We start from the raw sequence: 16,786 nt of genomic DNA, 5'->3' as shown, positions 1-16,786 counted from the left end.
AAATACCTTCCAACTGGAGAGCTCAAAACAACAGTTAACGTAATAACCAAAGAGCAAGGAAGCAGATCCAAGGGAAAAGATAACAGGACTGGAGTTATGTGGCATGGGAAATAAATCAAAATACATATATGTTCAGATACATGAGCATCCAAAACATAGTAGACTGTCACAAATGCTATAATGACATAAAAAGTCATTCTTTAATTTTGAAAATAAAAAAAAATTGTTGACTGCACTGTTTACTATAACTAAATAATTATTCTTTTGCACAAAACTGATAGATAAAAATCCATCTTTCTTTGTAGGCCCAGAGGGGTGGTGCACTTTAATATGGAAGTTCTGCTGATCAGCTCTCTAAAACCCTAATTCAAAATTGCATTAGAGGTCAGGATATGTGCTGGAAAACAGGGGAAGAAAGCCATCCAGGCCCTTAGGGAGACCGCATGTGAACGTGACAGCAGATCAAATAAAAGCCAGGTGCCATGATCACAGAAATACACATAAGCGCGTCTACTGTACACACAGACTTTTATATCATATGTGTAACGAGTTAGTAAGTCTTCGGCACAGCAAAGATCATCTGTAGAGAAAGCTCCATGAATGCAATGCAATTCTAGGAATAGAAAAGAAACTATGTTTTATTTATTGTCCAGTGCATTTAGACTGCACATGGAGCCAAAATGATTTTGTCAGACCTGCAAACTGTTGGCAGGTGCAGCACACGTAATATATGGTATTTCTGTTCCTTCCATTTGTTAGAACATAAGGTCACTTCAGAGAATAAAGGATCCTGTGTCCAGTGTCAAGGGAAGTGATAAAATACACTTGGGGGAAGTCAAACATTGTGTGTGTCTCTCTCGGGGATTCATAAGCTACATTAGTATCTTAAAGGCGCAGAAAAATGGCGCAGTGATGGATTCTCTCCAGCTTTATCTAACGCAGAGCTCCCCAGCTGTGCCTGATCCCAGGGCCACTTTGGTCTCCGTGACACAGGGAGGCGTGTCCTGCAAAACACCTGAGCCGCACAGATTCAGGCTGATGTGCTGAGCCCTGGGGAGGGGTGAGTAACCCACCCAAACCCACAAAACCAGGCAATGGCGCGACCTGTCTGCACACCCGGCTCTCCCGCCTCTCCGCAAATGATGCTCCCGGCCCCACACCGTGCAGCGGCGCTCACAGGCGGGGGTTAAAATTGCTCCTGGGCCATCAGTGCGCTTCATTCCCCTAACTAGACCACAGACCCACACGGATAAAACACTTGTTCTTTCTCCCTCATTAGCATTACGGGTGGGGTGTTTTGTTTCCCTCAACATTCATGTGGAAGCTGGACCCTCCAGAGTGATAGCATTTAGAGGTGGGGCTTTTGGAAATAATTAGGGTTAGATGAGGTCAAGTGTAGGGAGTTCACGATGAAATTCGCTCCCTTCGAACTTTCTCCCTGTAGTGTGTGCGCCCCAGGAAAGGCGAGGTAAGGACAAGACACGATGAAAAGAATATTAATTTTGGGAAAAATTATCTCACCCCTTATCTAAAAAAATATGTTGTCTGCCCAGATAATGTGTTCTCCTATTTTTATTAATAAAGAACTAATGAGATGAAATAGTGGCTCTTTAGTGATACCTATCGCTTTAAGAAATAACAAGAAATAGATTAACAGTGCCCAGAGACATGTTGCTGAATGTATCCCTCATTTGTGGTGAAAAATGAAACATCCTTGTTATACACAGGTCCTGGGCTATGTATTTATGGCAGAGTTGCTACATTTGTTTTATGAATGGGAATGATTACTAACGATATAGCTGTGTAAGTGCTCTTTTCCGTAGAGCTGTTTATTACAAATTCTAGCAACTCATTCCACTTGAAAATTTACTAGACAGACATACGGTTGAGAAAACTCAACTATTAAATTTAGTTGGTATTTTAAAATGCCAAACATTACACTTGAACTTAGCCTCAATTACACAGCAATAAATCTAGTGGTGCATGCATTTATTGTAGTTTCCAGGGTTTTTGAGCGGAAGGTCCATTATATGTTTAAAACAATGACAATGATAGCAATTTCTTAAAGGCTTCTCAGATTGTTTAATTTGTAAATCAGATATATCAAAGAGAATAATTATCAAATAAAATGTGGACATTTAATACAAGTGACTATATATGTAAACATTTCGATGCTTAACAAAACTTTTACATTTATTTGAATTTTATAAAAATAAGCAAATGTAAAATATTCAGATTTAATTGAAATTCTTAGTACTCAATAGGCCAAATCATCAGTCCTCAACCGACTGAATCAGGAACTTTATTGAATTTTTTTAAGTAAAATATATACATAATTGCAATAGATTTCTCTTTTTAATGTTCCAAAACTGGATTTAGCAAATGATGTTCCAGGGGCCAAATCCAAATCTCTATTGTTTCTTTATTATCTATGACTGCTTCCACTTAGCTCACAAGGATACATATATTGACCCCCTTGCCTGTTATGAGAAAAAAAAAACCTGCTCACTCAAGTTTTATAGCACTCTATTATATCCTCAGAGTGTAAAACTAAACTCCTTCATATAGATGTATGATCATTATAAACATATATTTGTGGTATTTGCTCTAGATATATGAAGAAACATGAACATGCACATTCTTACATTTTAAAATATCCAGACTTTCAGAAGTCTATGCAGACAGACCATATCCACGTCAAACCAAAATGTGAAATAATGCAACACATTAGATCTTAATAGTACTTAAAATCTGATGAACATAATTTCAAAAAGTCAACACTCACCACACATCTTCAAAACAGATGATACAACTCTGTGCAAACATTTAGGCCAAATATGTTCTTTGCTGACCACATAAGAAATTGCTAGCACAAAATGAAGTGAAGGAATTTGTTTTTTGAATTTTCTGTTCTTAGAATAATGTTAATTAATTTGCCTAGCCCTTCAACTATTTGATTTTAGCTTTTTGAGAAGTATGACAAGTCTGGGGTGACATGATGAAGATGGCGGACTAGGAAGCCCACACTCTGCATCCCCCATAGAGACGCCAACATAGGAACAGCAAACAAACCAATCACATGATCAGTGGCCTCACGTGAGTCACAGAGGCAGATGTGCCAAGTGACAGCCACTAATTTCCAACAAAAGTCTTTTTCATGTGAGAGACATTCTGAGACGTGGGTAGTGGCAGAGTTCATTTTACGATTGAGGATTCTTGCAAGCAACGACCAGGTCAGATTGTAAGTATATGAACTTACTGGTAGGACCCACCTTTTAAATAACTGTGGAAACAGTAGCCAACTGTCCATAAGACGTGACTTTAGGATAAGGACCCAGTTCCGTAGAATCCACCCTTGCCCCTGCCCTCCTCAAATCGATTAAAGCCTGAAATTCCAAAGACTAGCAAAGGACAACAGAAAACCTTATTTCAGCCCCTTTATTTAGAAAGAAAGTCAACCAAGGGACCTTGTGATTAATTTATATTGCACATTTCCCTTAAATTTAATAATCATTAAAATACCAAAATAGTACAGGTAGGAGTAAAGTTTTAACCTGTTATCGGTCTTTTGAGTTAGACTCATCACACAAATAAATATTGAATGCCTAATAATCTTGTACAAGAGACTTCACATTCCCAGAAGGGTCTCTGGAATTCTCCGTGATGTAAAAGAGAAGCTAGAATCTATGTTACTTGAAATAATTCCCTGGTCCTTGGCACAGGTAGAACTTCATTAGGAATGAGAGACACATGAATAATTGTCAATTGATGTTAATAAAAGCAATTTATATAGGACACACAGGGACATTTTTTGTTTGCCAAACTGTGGAGTTAAGAAAATGGTCTCAGGAGGTTCTTTGAAATAAAAATATTTAGAGAAAATCTTACAAGTTGATTCATATAGAAATAAATGTAATAAGGGCCTTAACACTAAGCGATTAAGAAGATAACATCGGGCTGGGCGCGGTGGCTCACGCCTGTAATCCTAGCTCTTGGGAGGCCGAGGCGGGCGGATTGCTCAAGGTCAGGAGTTCAAAACCAGCCTGAGCAAGAGCGAGACCCCGTCTCTACTATAAATAGAAAGAAATTAATTGGCCAACTGATATATATATATAAAATTAGCCGGGCATAGTGGCACATGCCTGTAGTCCCAGCTACTCGGGAGGCTGAGGCAGGAGGATCCCTTGAGCCCAGGAGTTTGAGGTTGCTGTGAGCTAGGCTGACGCCACCGCACTCACTCTAGCCTGGACAACAAAGTGAGACTCTGTCTCAAAAAAAAAAAAAAAAAAAAAAAGAAGATAGCATCATCACACCATGGAAAGAACGCTCGTTTATAGGGTGTGCTGTGGTCTCCTCTCGGGGTGCCCAGGAAGAAATCTCTGCAAACACACCCAGAAGTATGTCATAAGGCTCTACCTTGTCCCATCTCTCATTTGTTGGCATGTTAACTCATGCCCACCGACAATCAAACCGAGAAACCTTATTGGCATTACCAACGCAATATTAAAGAGTCATTAAAACATGCATTAATAATTTGCATGTTAAGGATCATTGTAATTATACAGGGCTAATCCAAGTTGTCAATACTCAATTATGGTGACACCCTGCTAGAAATGTTTAGTACTTTTTTTTTTCAAAAGACATAGGGCATTTTCCTGAATTTTACTCCTCACTCAGACACTTTCCTCTGCAGTGCCTGTTTGGAGACACACGCACAAAGGAGATGAATCGCAGCTTGTGCTTGATCAATGAGAGCAAGCACGGAGGAGAGCGTTTCAGAAGCATGCCCATAATACCATGGCTTCACAGTGTTAATATTCTGCTGACCAATTTCATCACACTCTTAGCCGCCTGCAGAAACTAAGGCAGTTAATTATATCATGCTCCCAACATCGCATCAGAAACTGAGAGATGACGTCACGTAAAGATCACTTCTGCATTTTCTAGAAAATCTTTTTTGAAGACCATTCCCTTGCAAATGAAGAGTACCTTTTAGAATACAGAGCAACAAGAGAGTTTATCTCAATTAATTACTATATTCTATTTCTTAAAAAAGAGAATTATGTAAATAATTTCTATTACCTCTTTTGCTTTTCACTTCCAGAAAATTCAATGCTAAATTTAAGGCTTAATAAAAGCAATGCTCTTATTAGATGGCTAATACATTTATACCTCTCTTTTTAGTTTGGTTGCCTTTAAAATTTTTTTCTTTTAAATAATTTCCTCACTGTACACACATTTTTTTCATTTTAAGTTGCATCAAATACTTGAAAAGAAGTTATCATATTTTTAATCTAGATATTCTTATTTTTATGCATTTGACTATGTATTTTTTTGAGTGAGGTCTTATCCATTTATGACACATTGTTTTCACTATATACTTAACTACCAATTATATAAATATATTATGTGAAGGACTGAATTATATATAATAAGCCTTGTACTTGGCATACTTGAAATGGTGATATGTTATATCACAGGGTGTATACTGCACTGTAGCATGTCTATCTTACTTGCTTTTCCAAGCAAATGTCATATCTTATGGAGTCTAGAGATATTTTGTTAACTCCACTGGGTTTCCCAGTAGTGAAAGTTGATTGGAAAAATTCCTCTTAAGAAAGGCTGAGGCCGGGCACGGTGGCTCACGCCTGTAATCCTAGCACTCTGGGAGGCCGAGGAGGGTGGATCACTGAGGTCAGGAGTTCAAAACCAGCCTGAGCAAGAGTGAGACCCCATCTCTACTATAAATAGAAATAAAATTAATTGGCCAACTAATATATATAGAAAAAATTAGCCGGGCATGGTGGTGCATGCCTGTAGTCTCAGCTACTTGGGAGGTTGAGGCAGGAGGATTGCTTGAGCCCAGGAGTTTGAGGTTGCTGTGAGCTAGGCTGACTCCACAGCACTCACTCTAGCCTGGGCAACAGAGTGAGACTTGTCTCAAAAACAAAAAAAATAAAAAAGAAAGACAGTGAAACAAAAATTTCCATAAATAGAATTACTTGGGTGTTAGGTTGACTCAGTGGCATTACACTAGCAGGAAACAGAACAGTTGTAGCAGCCTTTAGCTTGAGGTTGAATACACTGATTGGCTTTAGGGTATTAATTTTGGATTGATGCCATTAGATAGGGTGTTGAAGGGTTCATGGAGGACCCAGAACTCAAATATCTTCTCATTTAGCAAGACAAATGCATATCAGTTCAATCATAATAATAGTTGAATTTAATAAAGTCTAAAAATGAAAAAATATGATTATTAAACAAGCATTGTTACATATAAAAATCAGAACAAATGGTTTCTGTCACAAACTATCTGCAAATAGGAAGCAGTTCTCAATTAGATGAGATCATCCTGCTAATGCATAATAAATTTAATTCTGATTTATCTGTGAATATCTCTCAAATTTCTTCAGTTGTGATGAAACCTATGTCACTAATTTAAAATTATGCTTGAGATAGGCAACTCAGAAAAGTTTCTTAATCTGATGCTTAAAAACGAGCATCTGAGAAAAGCTTCTCAATGGTTAACCTAAATATAGCCATCGTTAAACTGGAACAATTTTAAAACCCCCAAAGCCCCTAAAAAATCCCTCGAGTAATTTAAAAACCCACTAAAGAAATGTTGAAACCCTTAAATTTTAAAACGCTTGAACTAGAACCACGTAAAAATCCCACCCACTTGGGATACAGAAATCTGCAAAATAAAACATCGCTCCCACTTTAACAGTGAGAAAATGCTGAACTATAAAATCGTAACTTCTCTTGAATCTACCGGGGGTGCTGAGGTTGTGGATGCTCAGGTGACCTCATTGCCGAAGGACAAGCCCCTTCCAGGAGAGACAGGTGTGGGGTCCATGTGGTCGAGCTCAGGTGAGAGTGACCAGGTCAGAATCAACCGGCTCCATCTGAGTGAACGGCCACAGGGACCAGACGGACAGGAGTGTGTCCTTCCTCCCACAGCCTCTAGCAGGTGGCCAGGAGAAATGTTGGGGACACAGCAAGAGCCTGGGGGGAGTCCCCCACCCCCAGTGCCAGGGATCTGGAGAAAGAGGGGCACGAGACCACACATGCACACACGTCCCTGAACCTTCACTCTCGGGTCACACATGCCTTAGACCACCGTGGGAGGAGCAGCAAACCCTGCCACTTCTGGGACCAGGCAAAGACGCAGTGCGGCTTGGAGAGGAAAAGCATCCTGCATCTCTGGGAACAGGGCAGGAGGGTGGCAGGGGCTTAGGATTCTTTGCCAATTCCAAGACTGGGTCTCCTGGCACCAGGCACAGGCAGGAAATTCCCTCCCAAGGCCAACCACAGGTAGGATTTCACCCCCTCGGTAGGAAGGACAGAGATGCTGAGAAAACCCACCCTCTGTGCAACGCAATGGTCTGACTCAGGCTGCAGAAGATCAACCGAACCAGCCCCTGCGTCCCGTGGGGGGCTCAGCACAGAGAAATGGGCGACAGCCATCTGCCACAGGGGAGCAGTGTGGATGGAGACTGGCTGCGTTAGAAAGGGGCTGGGGACAGCTGAACGCTGAAGGCGAGGCTCTTCTAACTCCAGCCCTTGCGAAGCTCATGCCGGCGGCCGCTCAGCACTGGAAGATTCGGCAGCCTGAGATGTGACCTCCCGCCAGACCCTCCTCTTCCCGCCAGACCCACCAACGACTTAAACACCAAGCTTAGAAATGGCTACTGCCATTTTGACGCCTCGCAGCGAGCTCCCCACTGAATATATTCAGGTTAGATTCTCTCATTTCCAGGACAAACCAATATTAATGCTGTTTACACATCTGTGATCTGAGATTTCTGAATCTTTGTTTTGTTTTGGTTCCTTTTGGGAAAAAAGAGCCCAGTGCAAATGGTGTTAACATCAAAAAAACAAACAAACAAACAAACAAACAAACAAAACCACACACTCGAAAATAATAAGTGGAAATGAGTATGATGTTTGGCCATATAAAAAATAAATACATTAAGTAATTATACAAGGGCTTGGATTCTCGAAGAAGGTTTGTTTCAAAGAGAAATATGTGACTCTCTTTTAATGAATTGTGTTGACTGGGAGTAAAGTGGAATGTAGATAATTATATTGATGGAGCTGTAGCTCGTGTGAGTGGAGGGGTCATTGTGGACCATAATAATTGTAGACTAATTATTTTGCTAGCATCTCTTTCCGTGAAAAGTGAATGAAAAGCCAGAAAATCTATAAGACCAGTTTGAGAGGGTAAGAACATTCATCAACACTAACTAGCACCGCTAAAAAGCCATCAGTGAACTTATTAAGAGTATCATAAATAAGGTTTATATTTTCCTGTCTACAGATGCTCACAAAATGCATCAAAGAAGCAGATTTCTCCCATTCATACCTTACACAAATAACACCCACAGTATAATTCTACACTGTCACTAAAGAAGTTCTACTCATATAAATTGGAATAAATGTGCATACAAATGCCGGTAATGAGTAGGGAAATTTAACCAGAATGTGGAACAGCCCTGCGGTTTGTATCCGGTCCGGAATATTCATCATCACCTGGAAATCTGGCCTTTCAAAGGCATTCGCCCGTTATGTCCCAGCAAACTGTTTATCTCAATTCAGAAGATCACCTATTAAAGCGCATCCGTGTATTGGCTTATTTGCAACTGCTTATTAAAGGAGATGAATATCGACATTAAGCATTTTTTAGTGCTTGAAAACATGCTCTAAAATAAACCCTACTCTCATTGGAAATTCTTATTTCGCTTTTGCAAGGTTTGCCTGCGTAATCAAGTGACGAAAAGGATTTGTGAACTTGACCTTTGTCATCCATTCATCAGGCTATTAACTCAGTCTCACATCCATTTTTAAAAGGTTAGCGTCTCCTGGGCGCCGCCCTCCAATTAAAATGAATAGTGCACAGACGCAGGCGCCGAGTGGCTGCTCTTTGCTAGTTCTTATTTTAACAGCCTTTAAGACTTGCGAGAGGAAAGGCTCATCGCCATGATCTATTTGGAAGTTATGGTTTCCTGTGTTGTTGGATGCTAATACCAATGTTTTTCATCACTCGCAAGAAAACCAGTCACATTACAAATGGGTAGTTTTTGTGCTTTTTAATACAAACAACCTGAAATGATAGCAGTTGTTTTATCTAATTATCCCAGATGCTAAACTTTCTACACTTCTTTTGTAATAGATATTTCACAGGGCCAGGCTTATAAGACCGGATTTCACGCAAATCGTAGACATGGTTTTAGAACAGACAATATTTTACTATCTAAGAAGATCATGCATTTTTATGTTTCCTTTAACCACTTCGGGACCAGCGTCGACTACAATCGACAGCCACAGATGAATGCGCACTGTGACTTTAGCCAATGGCCGTGATATGACTTTTCTAATTTTTCATTTATCAAAATAACATTGTGAACATTTAAAAATAACGTAATGAAAACATGTATGTATATGTTACCTATTTGATTTACATGACAAGTGAAGCTGCCTGTAGAGTCAAACAAGCGTTCAGGGCCTTCAAGCCTTCCTCACCACGCAGGAGCAGACGGACCGCCGTCAGTGCCCAGCGCAGACTGCCGTGGGGCTGCGGGCCGCTGCGGGCGAGGCTTCGCGGCCGGTGAGCGCGGTCCCGAAGTGGTTAAGAAAATGGCTCAATATAACAATGAGAGCCAGATGCAAAAACAGACGACCTTACTTTTGTATTCCAGGTGGAACCCGGCCGCCGCCACGCTGATGTCGGACTGGAAGTGCAGGTACAGCTGGTTGGAGGTGCTGTTCAGCAGGGCCGGCACCGTGGTCCCTGTGGGAGACAACGCGGACGGAGCATTAGCTCTGCAAACTCACTCAATTTTCTAGATATTAAATATACGGGGATATTTCTTTAGGCTCACAAACTCCTCTAGATTGATCCCCATGTGTTTAATCTGAGTGTTGATTTTGAGCATGACACAGTCAGCTGTCCTGTTTTTCGAGATGCAATAAAAACATCCACGTGCTTTCCCCTGATGTCCTCAAGCAGATGTGACACGCATCTGGCACACTGTCCATGGTGCAAAAACTCTGATGTTTTGCCAAGCGTGTGGCTCTTGCATTGCCGCAGCAATGCGATCTTCCACTTTAAATTTTATGTATTTATTTATTTATTTTTTTATTTTACCCAACATGAACAAAGAAGAGACAAAATTTCAACACCCCAAGTCTCAGGAGAGACGGGTAGGTGCGGCTCTGACGTGTGCCTCGCAAGATGTTGGTCTGGACGATGTGTCCGTCCCTTTTCCATTCCCTAAGCAGCTCCTACTGAATACTGTTCCCCAGAGATCTGTGAATGATTTCAACTAAATGTGCTTGAAAAGGAAAATATAGGTTTATTTTTATGACGCTGCTTCCTTCGCTTAAAACGTCCCAGCAGCCTGCATCGGAGTAACGGACACATCAGAAAAGGAAATGTGGACACCGAGGACAAGGGTCACAGACAAGGGGTGGCGCTGGCAGGTGCTGAGAAAGAGAAATGTGTTCTTCACTCCCAAGGGTAAGATCCAAGAATGGAAAAACAAGCACCACGTGTACGCACCAGCAAACTGGCATTAACTGATCAACACCTAAGCGGACATATAGGATTAGCATTTATCGGGTGTCGGGTGGGGGGGGATGGGTGTATACATACATAGTGAGAGCGATGTGCACCAACCGGGGGATGGTCACCCCTGGAGCTGTGACTCGAGGGGGGAGGGGTGGCAAGGGCAATATGTGTAATCTTAACATTTGTACCCCATAATATGCTGGAAAAATAAAAAAATAAAATAATAATAAAAAACAAGTGTAAGACCCTGTGGTAGGACACATCAAAATACAGAAAAATAACAGACGCATTTAAATAACTTTTTTCGCTAAAGCGTGTGTGCTCAGTACTCCACCAGACGGAAGCCGCTCTCTCGTCAGGCCGCGCAGACCACGCCGAGCAGCGCCCACCGTGGGGAACTCGCCCCGCGCAGGCAACTCAGCAGCGTGAGCTCAGCTGAAGACAGGACGAGTGGGTGAAGAGAGAAACTTGTCTTAAATGACAAAGCCAGGGGATGAGTACTGGTGAAAAGATAAGGCCCTCTGTCATCACCCGCCACTCTCGGCTTAAATGATCCCAATGTCCTCTGAAACTAATGGCTCCGGGTGAGGACGGCGGCCGTGTCTGTGCACACGGACGCGGGCGCGCATGGCGTGCGCAGACGCGGGCAAACCTGAACTCCTGTTCTGTCCCTGCAACATCTACCCAGCCTCCCTGTTCCCGGTCTTCAATCACAGCACCACCAGCGGCCTCGCACGCCCTCTGCCGGGGCTTCCCTCCTCCCTCTATCACTCCGAGCAGTCCGCAGGCCCTGACGAGCCCAGACCTTTCCCCAAGCCGGTTTCCCTCACTTCATCTCACCGTCTTCCAGCCGTCAGCTCAGGGCCACCAGCAGTGCCCCGTCACCAGGAGTAGTGCCATCGTCTACCTGGTTTCCTGACTCTGCTCTTGCCCTAATCCAATTCACTATTCAGCAGTTGCAAAACTCTTTTAAATACTTAACCATTATGTCATGTTAAAATTCTCGCAGATTCCGGATCATCTTAGGGCCACATTTCAGTCTCCTTGATTTGGGCCTTAAGACCCTGCCTGATCTGACCATTGCCTGCATTTCTAGTTTCGTCTCATTACTTTGTTTTCATAATTTATTTTTTCTTGTTTCAAGGTGCTCCCCCTAATCATAGGCCTGGGATGCTGCTTCCCTCTGCCCTGCTCTATTTTGCTTTTCTAATTCCCACTTGTTCAAATGTTTCTACTCATTTCCCAAACTAAGCCGCTCACTTATTCATTTAACAGATATGTGTTTATCAGCCAGGTAGAACCCATTAACCACCTCGCCAAACACACCAATTATCTTCAGACTTGATACAAAGGAGAACTTTCCCTGATTGGGAAAGAGACTCGAACTTCATTAAGTCATAAGAGCAACAAGCGACTGAGCTTGCCACTCAAAATGCGGAGCTGCGGCAGGTGTAATTACTCTTCCACTCGGCTACCACCGCCTTCATCTCGCGCCTGGACTGATGAGACAGCCGCCAGCTCAGCAGCAAGGCGGTGCCTGGCCTTCTCCACGTGCATCCATTCTGCACACAAAACTCTCTTTTCACAGATGGAGAACGCTTGCGAATTTCATTTCTAGATGTGGGCGTAAAAACACCTTGTAATACATTTCTAAATCGACTTCATTTGACTTTGAGGACTCATCCTGGGGAGTGGGGAGAATTTAATCCGCACCATTGTCAGGAATCCCTCCTCTCTTCAGGACCGCCACTGGCCCCGAACTCTGGGGTCCTCAGCTCTTTGCTGCATGTGTGCCCACTCCCCAAGCCCACGCAGACCCTCGAACTCTAGTGGCTCCAAGGCTTGGCGCACACCTCTGAGAGCTCCCTGGTCCTGAATCTAGCCTTTCTGAGTGAATCCAGGTACCATTTTCTTTCCAAGGTCCTGTCGCTTCCTGTGGTGCTGCAAGGAATTCAATTATACCCTAATTTCCTGGAGGAGACCCAGGCCCGGGAAGCTCCCCAACCTTCCTTCTCGTCAGTCACTCCAGCCCTCTAACATGAAGCCTTCGTCACCACCCTCTCTGCTCTCAATAGCTGAGCCTTTTGAATGACTAAAGCTGGGAGGGGGTTAACCCCGGGTACAGACACCTGCTGCTTTTAGACCTTTCAGTGTGCAGGATGAGTGCATGTGCGTGTGTGTGTGTGTGGGGGGGGATGAGTGCATTTGTGTGCGAATGTGTGGGATTAGTGTGTGTGTGTGTGTGTGTGTGTGTGCAGGATGAGTTCATGTGTGCATGTGTGCAGTATGAGTGCATGTGTGCATGTGTAGGATTAGTGTGTGTGTGATTAGTGCATGTGTGCGTGCGCATGTGTGAGATGAGTGCATGTGTGTGTGCGTGTGCAGGATGAGTGCATGTGTGTATGTGCGTGTGCATGTGTAAGGCCTTTTGGAAGGTGGGTTCCCTGCCTGCAATCTGGCGTCTATGTTCCATTCCATTTTCCCTGGCTGCCAAGAAGGGTTGGCTCTGGGAGGTGGAGTCATGTTAGGCCTGAATCGTTAGTGCATAATTCACTGTAAGAAAACAATAGTCTGTGTAGAATGACAGACACTTAAAATGTTTGCTGATGTAACGCCTTAGTTGGTTGGATAGTCAGATGGATAGATAGATGGGTGGATAGATAGATGGATGGATGGATGAATAGATGGATGGATGGATAGATGGATGGATAGATGGATGGATGGATAGATAGATAGATAGATAGATAGATAGATAGATAGATACATAGATGGATAGATGGATGGATGAATAGATAGATGGATGGATAGATGGACGGATGGATAGATGGATAGATATATGGATGGATAGATGGATGGATAGATGGATAGATGGATGGATAGATGGATGGATGGATGGATGGATGGATGGATGGATGGATGGATGGATGGATAGATAGATAGATGGATGGATAGATAGATGTATAGATGGATGGATAGATGGATGGATGGATGGATAGATGGATAGATGGGTGGATGGATGGATGGGTGGATGGTTGTATAGATAGATGGATGGATGGATAGATAGATGTATAGATGGATGGATAGATGGATGGATGGATAGATGGATAGATAGATGGATGAATAGATAGATGGATGGATAGATAGATGGATAGATGGATGGATGGATGGATAGATAGATAGATGGATGGACAGATAGATGTAAGATGGATGGATAGATGGATGGATAGATGGATGGATGGATAGATGGATAGATAGATGGATGGATAGATAGATGGATGGATAGATAGATGTATAGATGGATGGATAGATAGATGGATAGATGGATGGATGGATGGATGGATGGATAGATAGATGGATGAATAGATAGATGTATAGATGGATGGATAGATAGATGGATGGATGGATAGATGTATAGATGGATGGATAGATAGATGGATGGATGGATGGATCGATGGATGGATGGATGGATAGATGGATGGATAGATAGATGTATAGATGGATGGATAGATAGATGGATGAATAGATAGATGGATGGATGGATAGATGGATAGATAGATGGGTGGATAGATGGATGGATAGATAGATGTATAGATGGATGGATAGATGGATGGATAGATAGATGGATGGATGGATAGATGGATAGATAGATGGGTGGATAGATGGATGGATAGATAGATGGATGGTTAGATGGATGGATAGAGAGATGGATATATGGATGGATGGATTCATGGATGGATGGATGGATAGATGGATAGATGGATGGATGGATGGATAGATGGATGGATGGATAGATGGATGGTTAGATGGATGGATAGAGAGATGGATATATGGATGGATGGATTCATGGATGGATGGATGGATAGATGGATAGATGGATGGATGGATGGATAGATGGATGGATGGATAGATGGATGGATATATAGATGGATAGATAGATAGATGGATGGATAGATAGATGAATAGATGGATGGATAGATAGATGGATGGATAGCTACATGGATAGCTACATGGATAGATACATGGATAGATAGATGAATGGATAGATGAGGATAGATAACTTTTACAAATGGGACAATTTAGGCAACAGACTGCAGGCCTGTCCTTGCTGTTCAGCAAACTTGACAAGGAGAGGCTGTTGTAAACTACATAATAGATAATGCAGTGCAGATGGTGGAATGTTGCAACGTGAGCCACTTGGCCCTTTTGCAAAATGAAAATTAATCTGTCTGAGGTACACCCCCCGCCCTGCCCCCAGGATCCAGCAGAAGCCAAGTGGTGGCTGCCCAGCTGGGAAGGGCCGCCTAGGCCTTGGACAGGGAATGGTGTTTGTGGGGGAGGGGCAGCCAGGGGAGGGGTGTGAACTGCTCAGGACCCAACTCGAGATCCTTTGTAGCATATCAAGGAAAGAAACAGACATCACTAAGAAAACACCAACGTTAACCGATTTTTTTTTTTGTTCAGTATATGTGACGCTTGTCATTTGCCATCCTCCTCTCCCTATTATGTTATTTCTGTGTTTTCAGATAATATTTGTAGAAAGAACAATATGTTCTTACTACAGATCTAACTAATTTATTCAAATATGTTTTCGTTACATTGTTTACATACTACTTTTTGCCTGATTTTGCCTATAATTTGGAGTAATCAGTGACTTTTTCCACTCCATTACTCTACTTAACTACGCATAAATCCTTTTAGAAAAAACACTTCCCGTCTTTACTTTCTGTCTGTGGGTCTCCTACCGAGGGCTGCCTCACAGTAGATGCCTCCTTCTAGCTCACCGGCCTGAGCTCTGTCCCTGGTTTGTCCCCAGTGCACAGGGAGGCTGAAGATTCTTTTTTTAACTATGTATATTGCTTCCCTAAACATCTCCATTCCACTCTTTTTTTTTTTATTTTTTAAGAGTGTAAATCAAGTGTTTAATTCTTGGTAAACAATTTTGCTTGGCAAACCCAAGTGAAAGTTAGTGGTGCTTGTAGACACTTTTTTTTATCTCAGCATATTATGGGGTACAAATTGTAAAGTTCATATAATGCCCTTATCCCCTCCCCCCACAAGTCTGAGCTTCAAGCCTGACCATCCCCCAGATGGTGCACATCTCACTCATTATGTATGTATATACCTGCCCCCTCCTCCCCGCTCCTTCCCGATCAGCTCCATTCTACTCTTACTCGACATTTTTTTATTTTTTTTTAAAAAGGAGATGGATTACGCATAGTCTAGTGTGGGCAGGGGAGCTCAGAAAAATAATTATTTTTCTGTTTCATCCTGGGCAATTCTGTAGCATCTACATCTTCGTTCTTCATCTCTAAAACAAGGACAGCAATGGAACTTAGTTCATGGTGCTATTTCCAGGGTAGAATTAAACATACATGTCAACACACATGAGCAGCCTGCACCCCGAGGTGCTCAGGGAATCGCCACTCTGCTGTTGGTGATGTGTGACATGCTCACGCTGCGCAGTGCCCGTGTCTGCGGGCAGGATGGCCTGCTGCGTATGGCGAAAGAAAGCGTTACTGAGATGGGAATGACGCTCCTGGGAGAGAGATGGGCAGGGCGGGCTTGCCGGCGCATTTCAAAAGGAGAATCTCTCGACAGGTGCATTTGCAAGAATGTTGGAGGTGGGTGGAACAGCCAGAGAGGACCGAGCTGCCTTGACTGCAACTCCAGCCGGGCTACTTGTGAGTAAAGGGTCAAGGTTTTCTATAACTCTTATGTAGCAAAAAGTTGCAGATCTCGATCCTAATTGAGTCCCATAACGCGGTGTGATTTTTCCCAGATTGCTTTCGTTTTCACAGCCTAGAACAGCCCCCGCTCCACCCCCAGTCTCAGCCTCCTCCCCACCTCCCATCACCCAGGTCTGCACCCACTGCCAGCCTGGGCACCTGCCACACCGGGAAGCCGAGCGACCTGACACGTCCAGCCCGGCCCTGCGCACACAGAACGCACCTTTCCGTGTTCCCGCCTGTGGGTAGCGACGTTTCCCTGAGCCTTTCAACACCAGAGAAACCACTTTGCAGACGGAGGGGTTTTGCAGGAAAACATCTACCCTGGGTGTCGTGTGCTCTGTTTCCTAAGCGTCTGCACGTTCCGAACCGGGGACATCTCACCTGAGAAACTCCCCAGCCTGGGGGCCGTGGCGTCCCCGCCATCGTGGATCTCCAGCGAGTCCCAGTTCTGCTCCGTGGCGAAGCTGATCACCTGGATCTGCCAAAC

At 43.2% G+C, this 16,786-nt stretch overlaps 1 protein-coding gene across 2 annotated transcripts in view; it reads right to left on the bottom strand.

Moving 5' to 3' along the window:
* Positions 1–16,786, bottom strand: part of CSMD1 (CUB and Sushi multiple domains 1) — a 1,569,742-nt gene that overhangs the window by 148,479 nt on the left and 1,404,477 nt on the right. For both annotated transcript variants that reach the window (XM_020282735.2, XM_075997279.1), the window contains exons 36-37: positions 16,681–16,777; positions 9,686–9,790 (exon numbers count right to left, since the gene is read on the bottom strand). In XM_020282735.2, coding sequence (XP_020138324.2) covers positions 9,686–9,790; positions 16,681–16,777 — 202 coding nt within the window. The remainder of the gene's footprint in view (positions 1–9,685; positions 9,791–16,680; positions 16,778–16,786) is intronic.

Source organism: Microcebus murinus, chromosome 24, assembly GCF_040939455.1.
Source record: "Microcebus murinus isolate Inina chromosome 24, M.murinus_Inina_mat1.0, whole genome shotgun sequence".
NCBI lineage: Eukaryota > Metazoa > Chordata > Mammalia > Primates > Cheirogaleidae > Microcebus > Microcebus murinus.
Note: the sequence above shows the minus strand (reverse complement) of the source record. Positions and strands in the feature narration are given on the sequence as shown.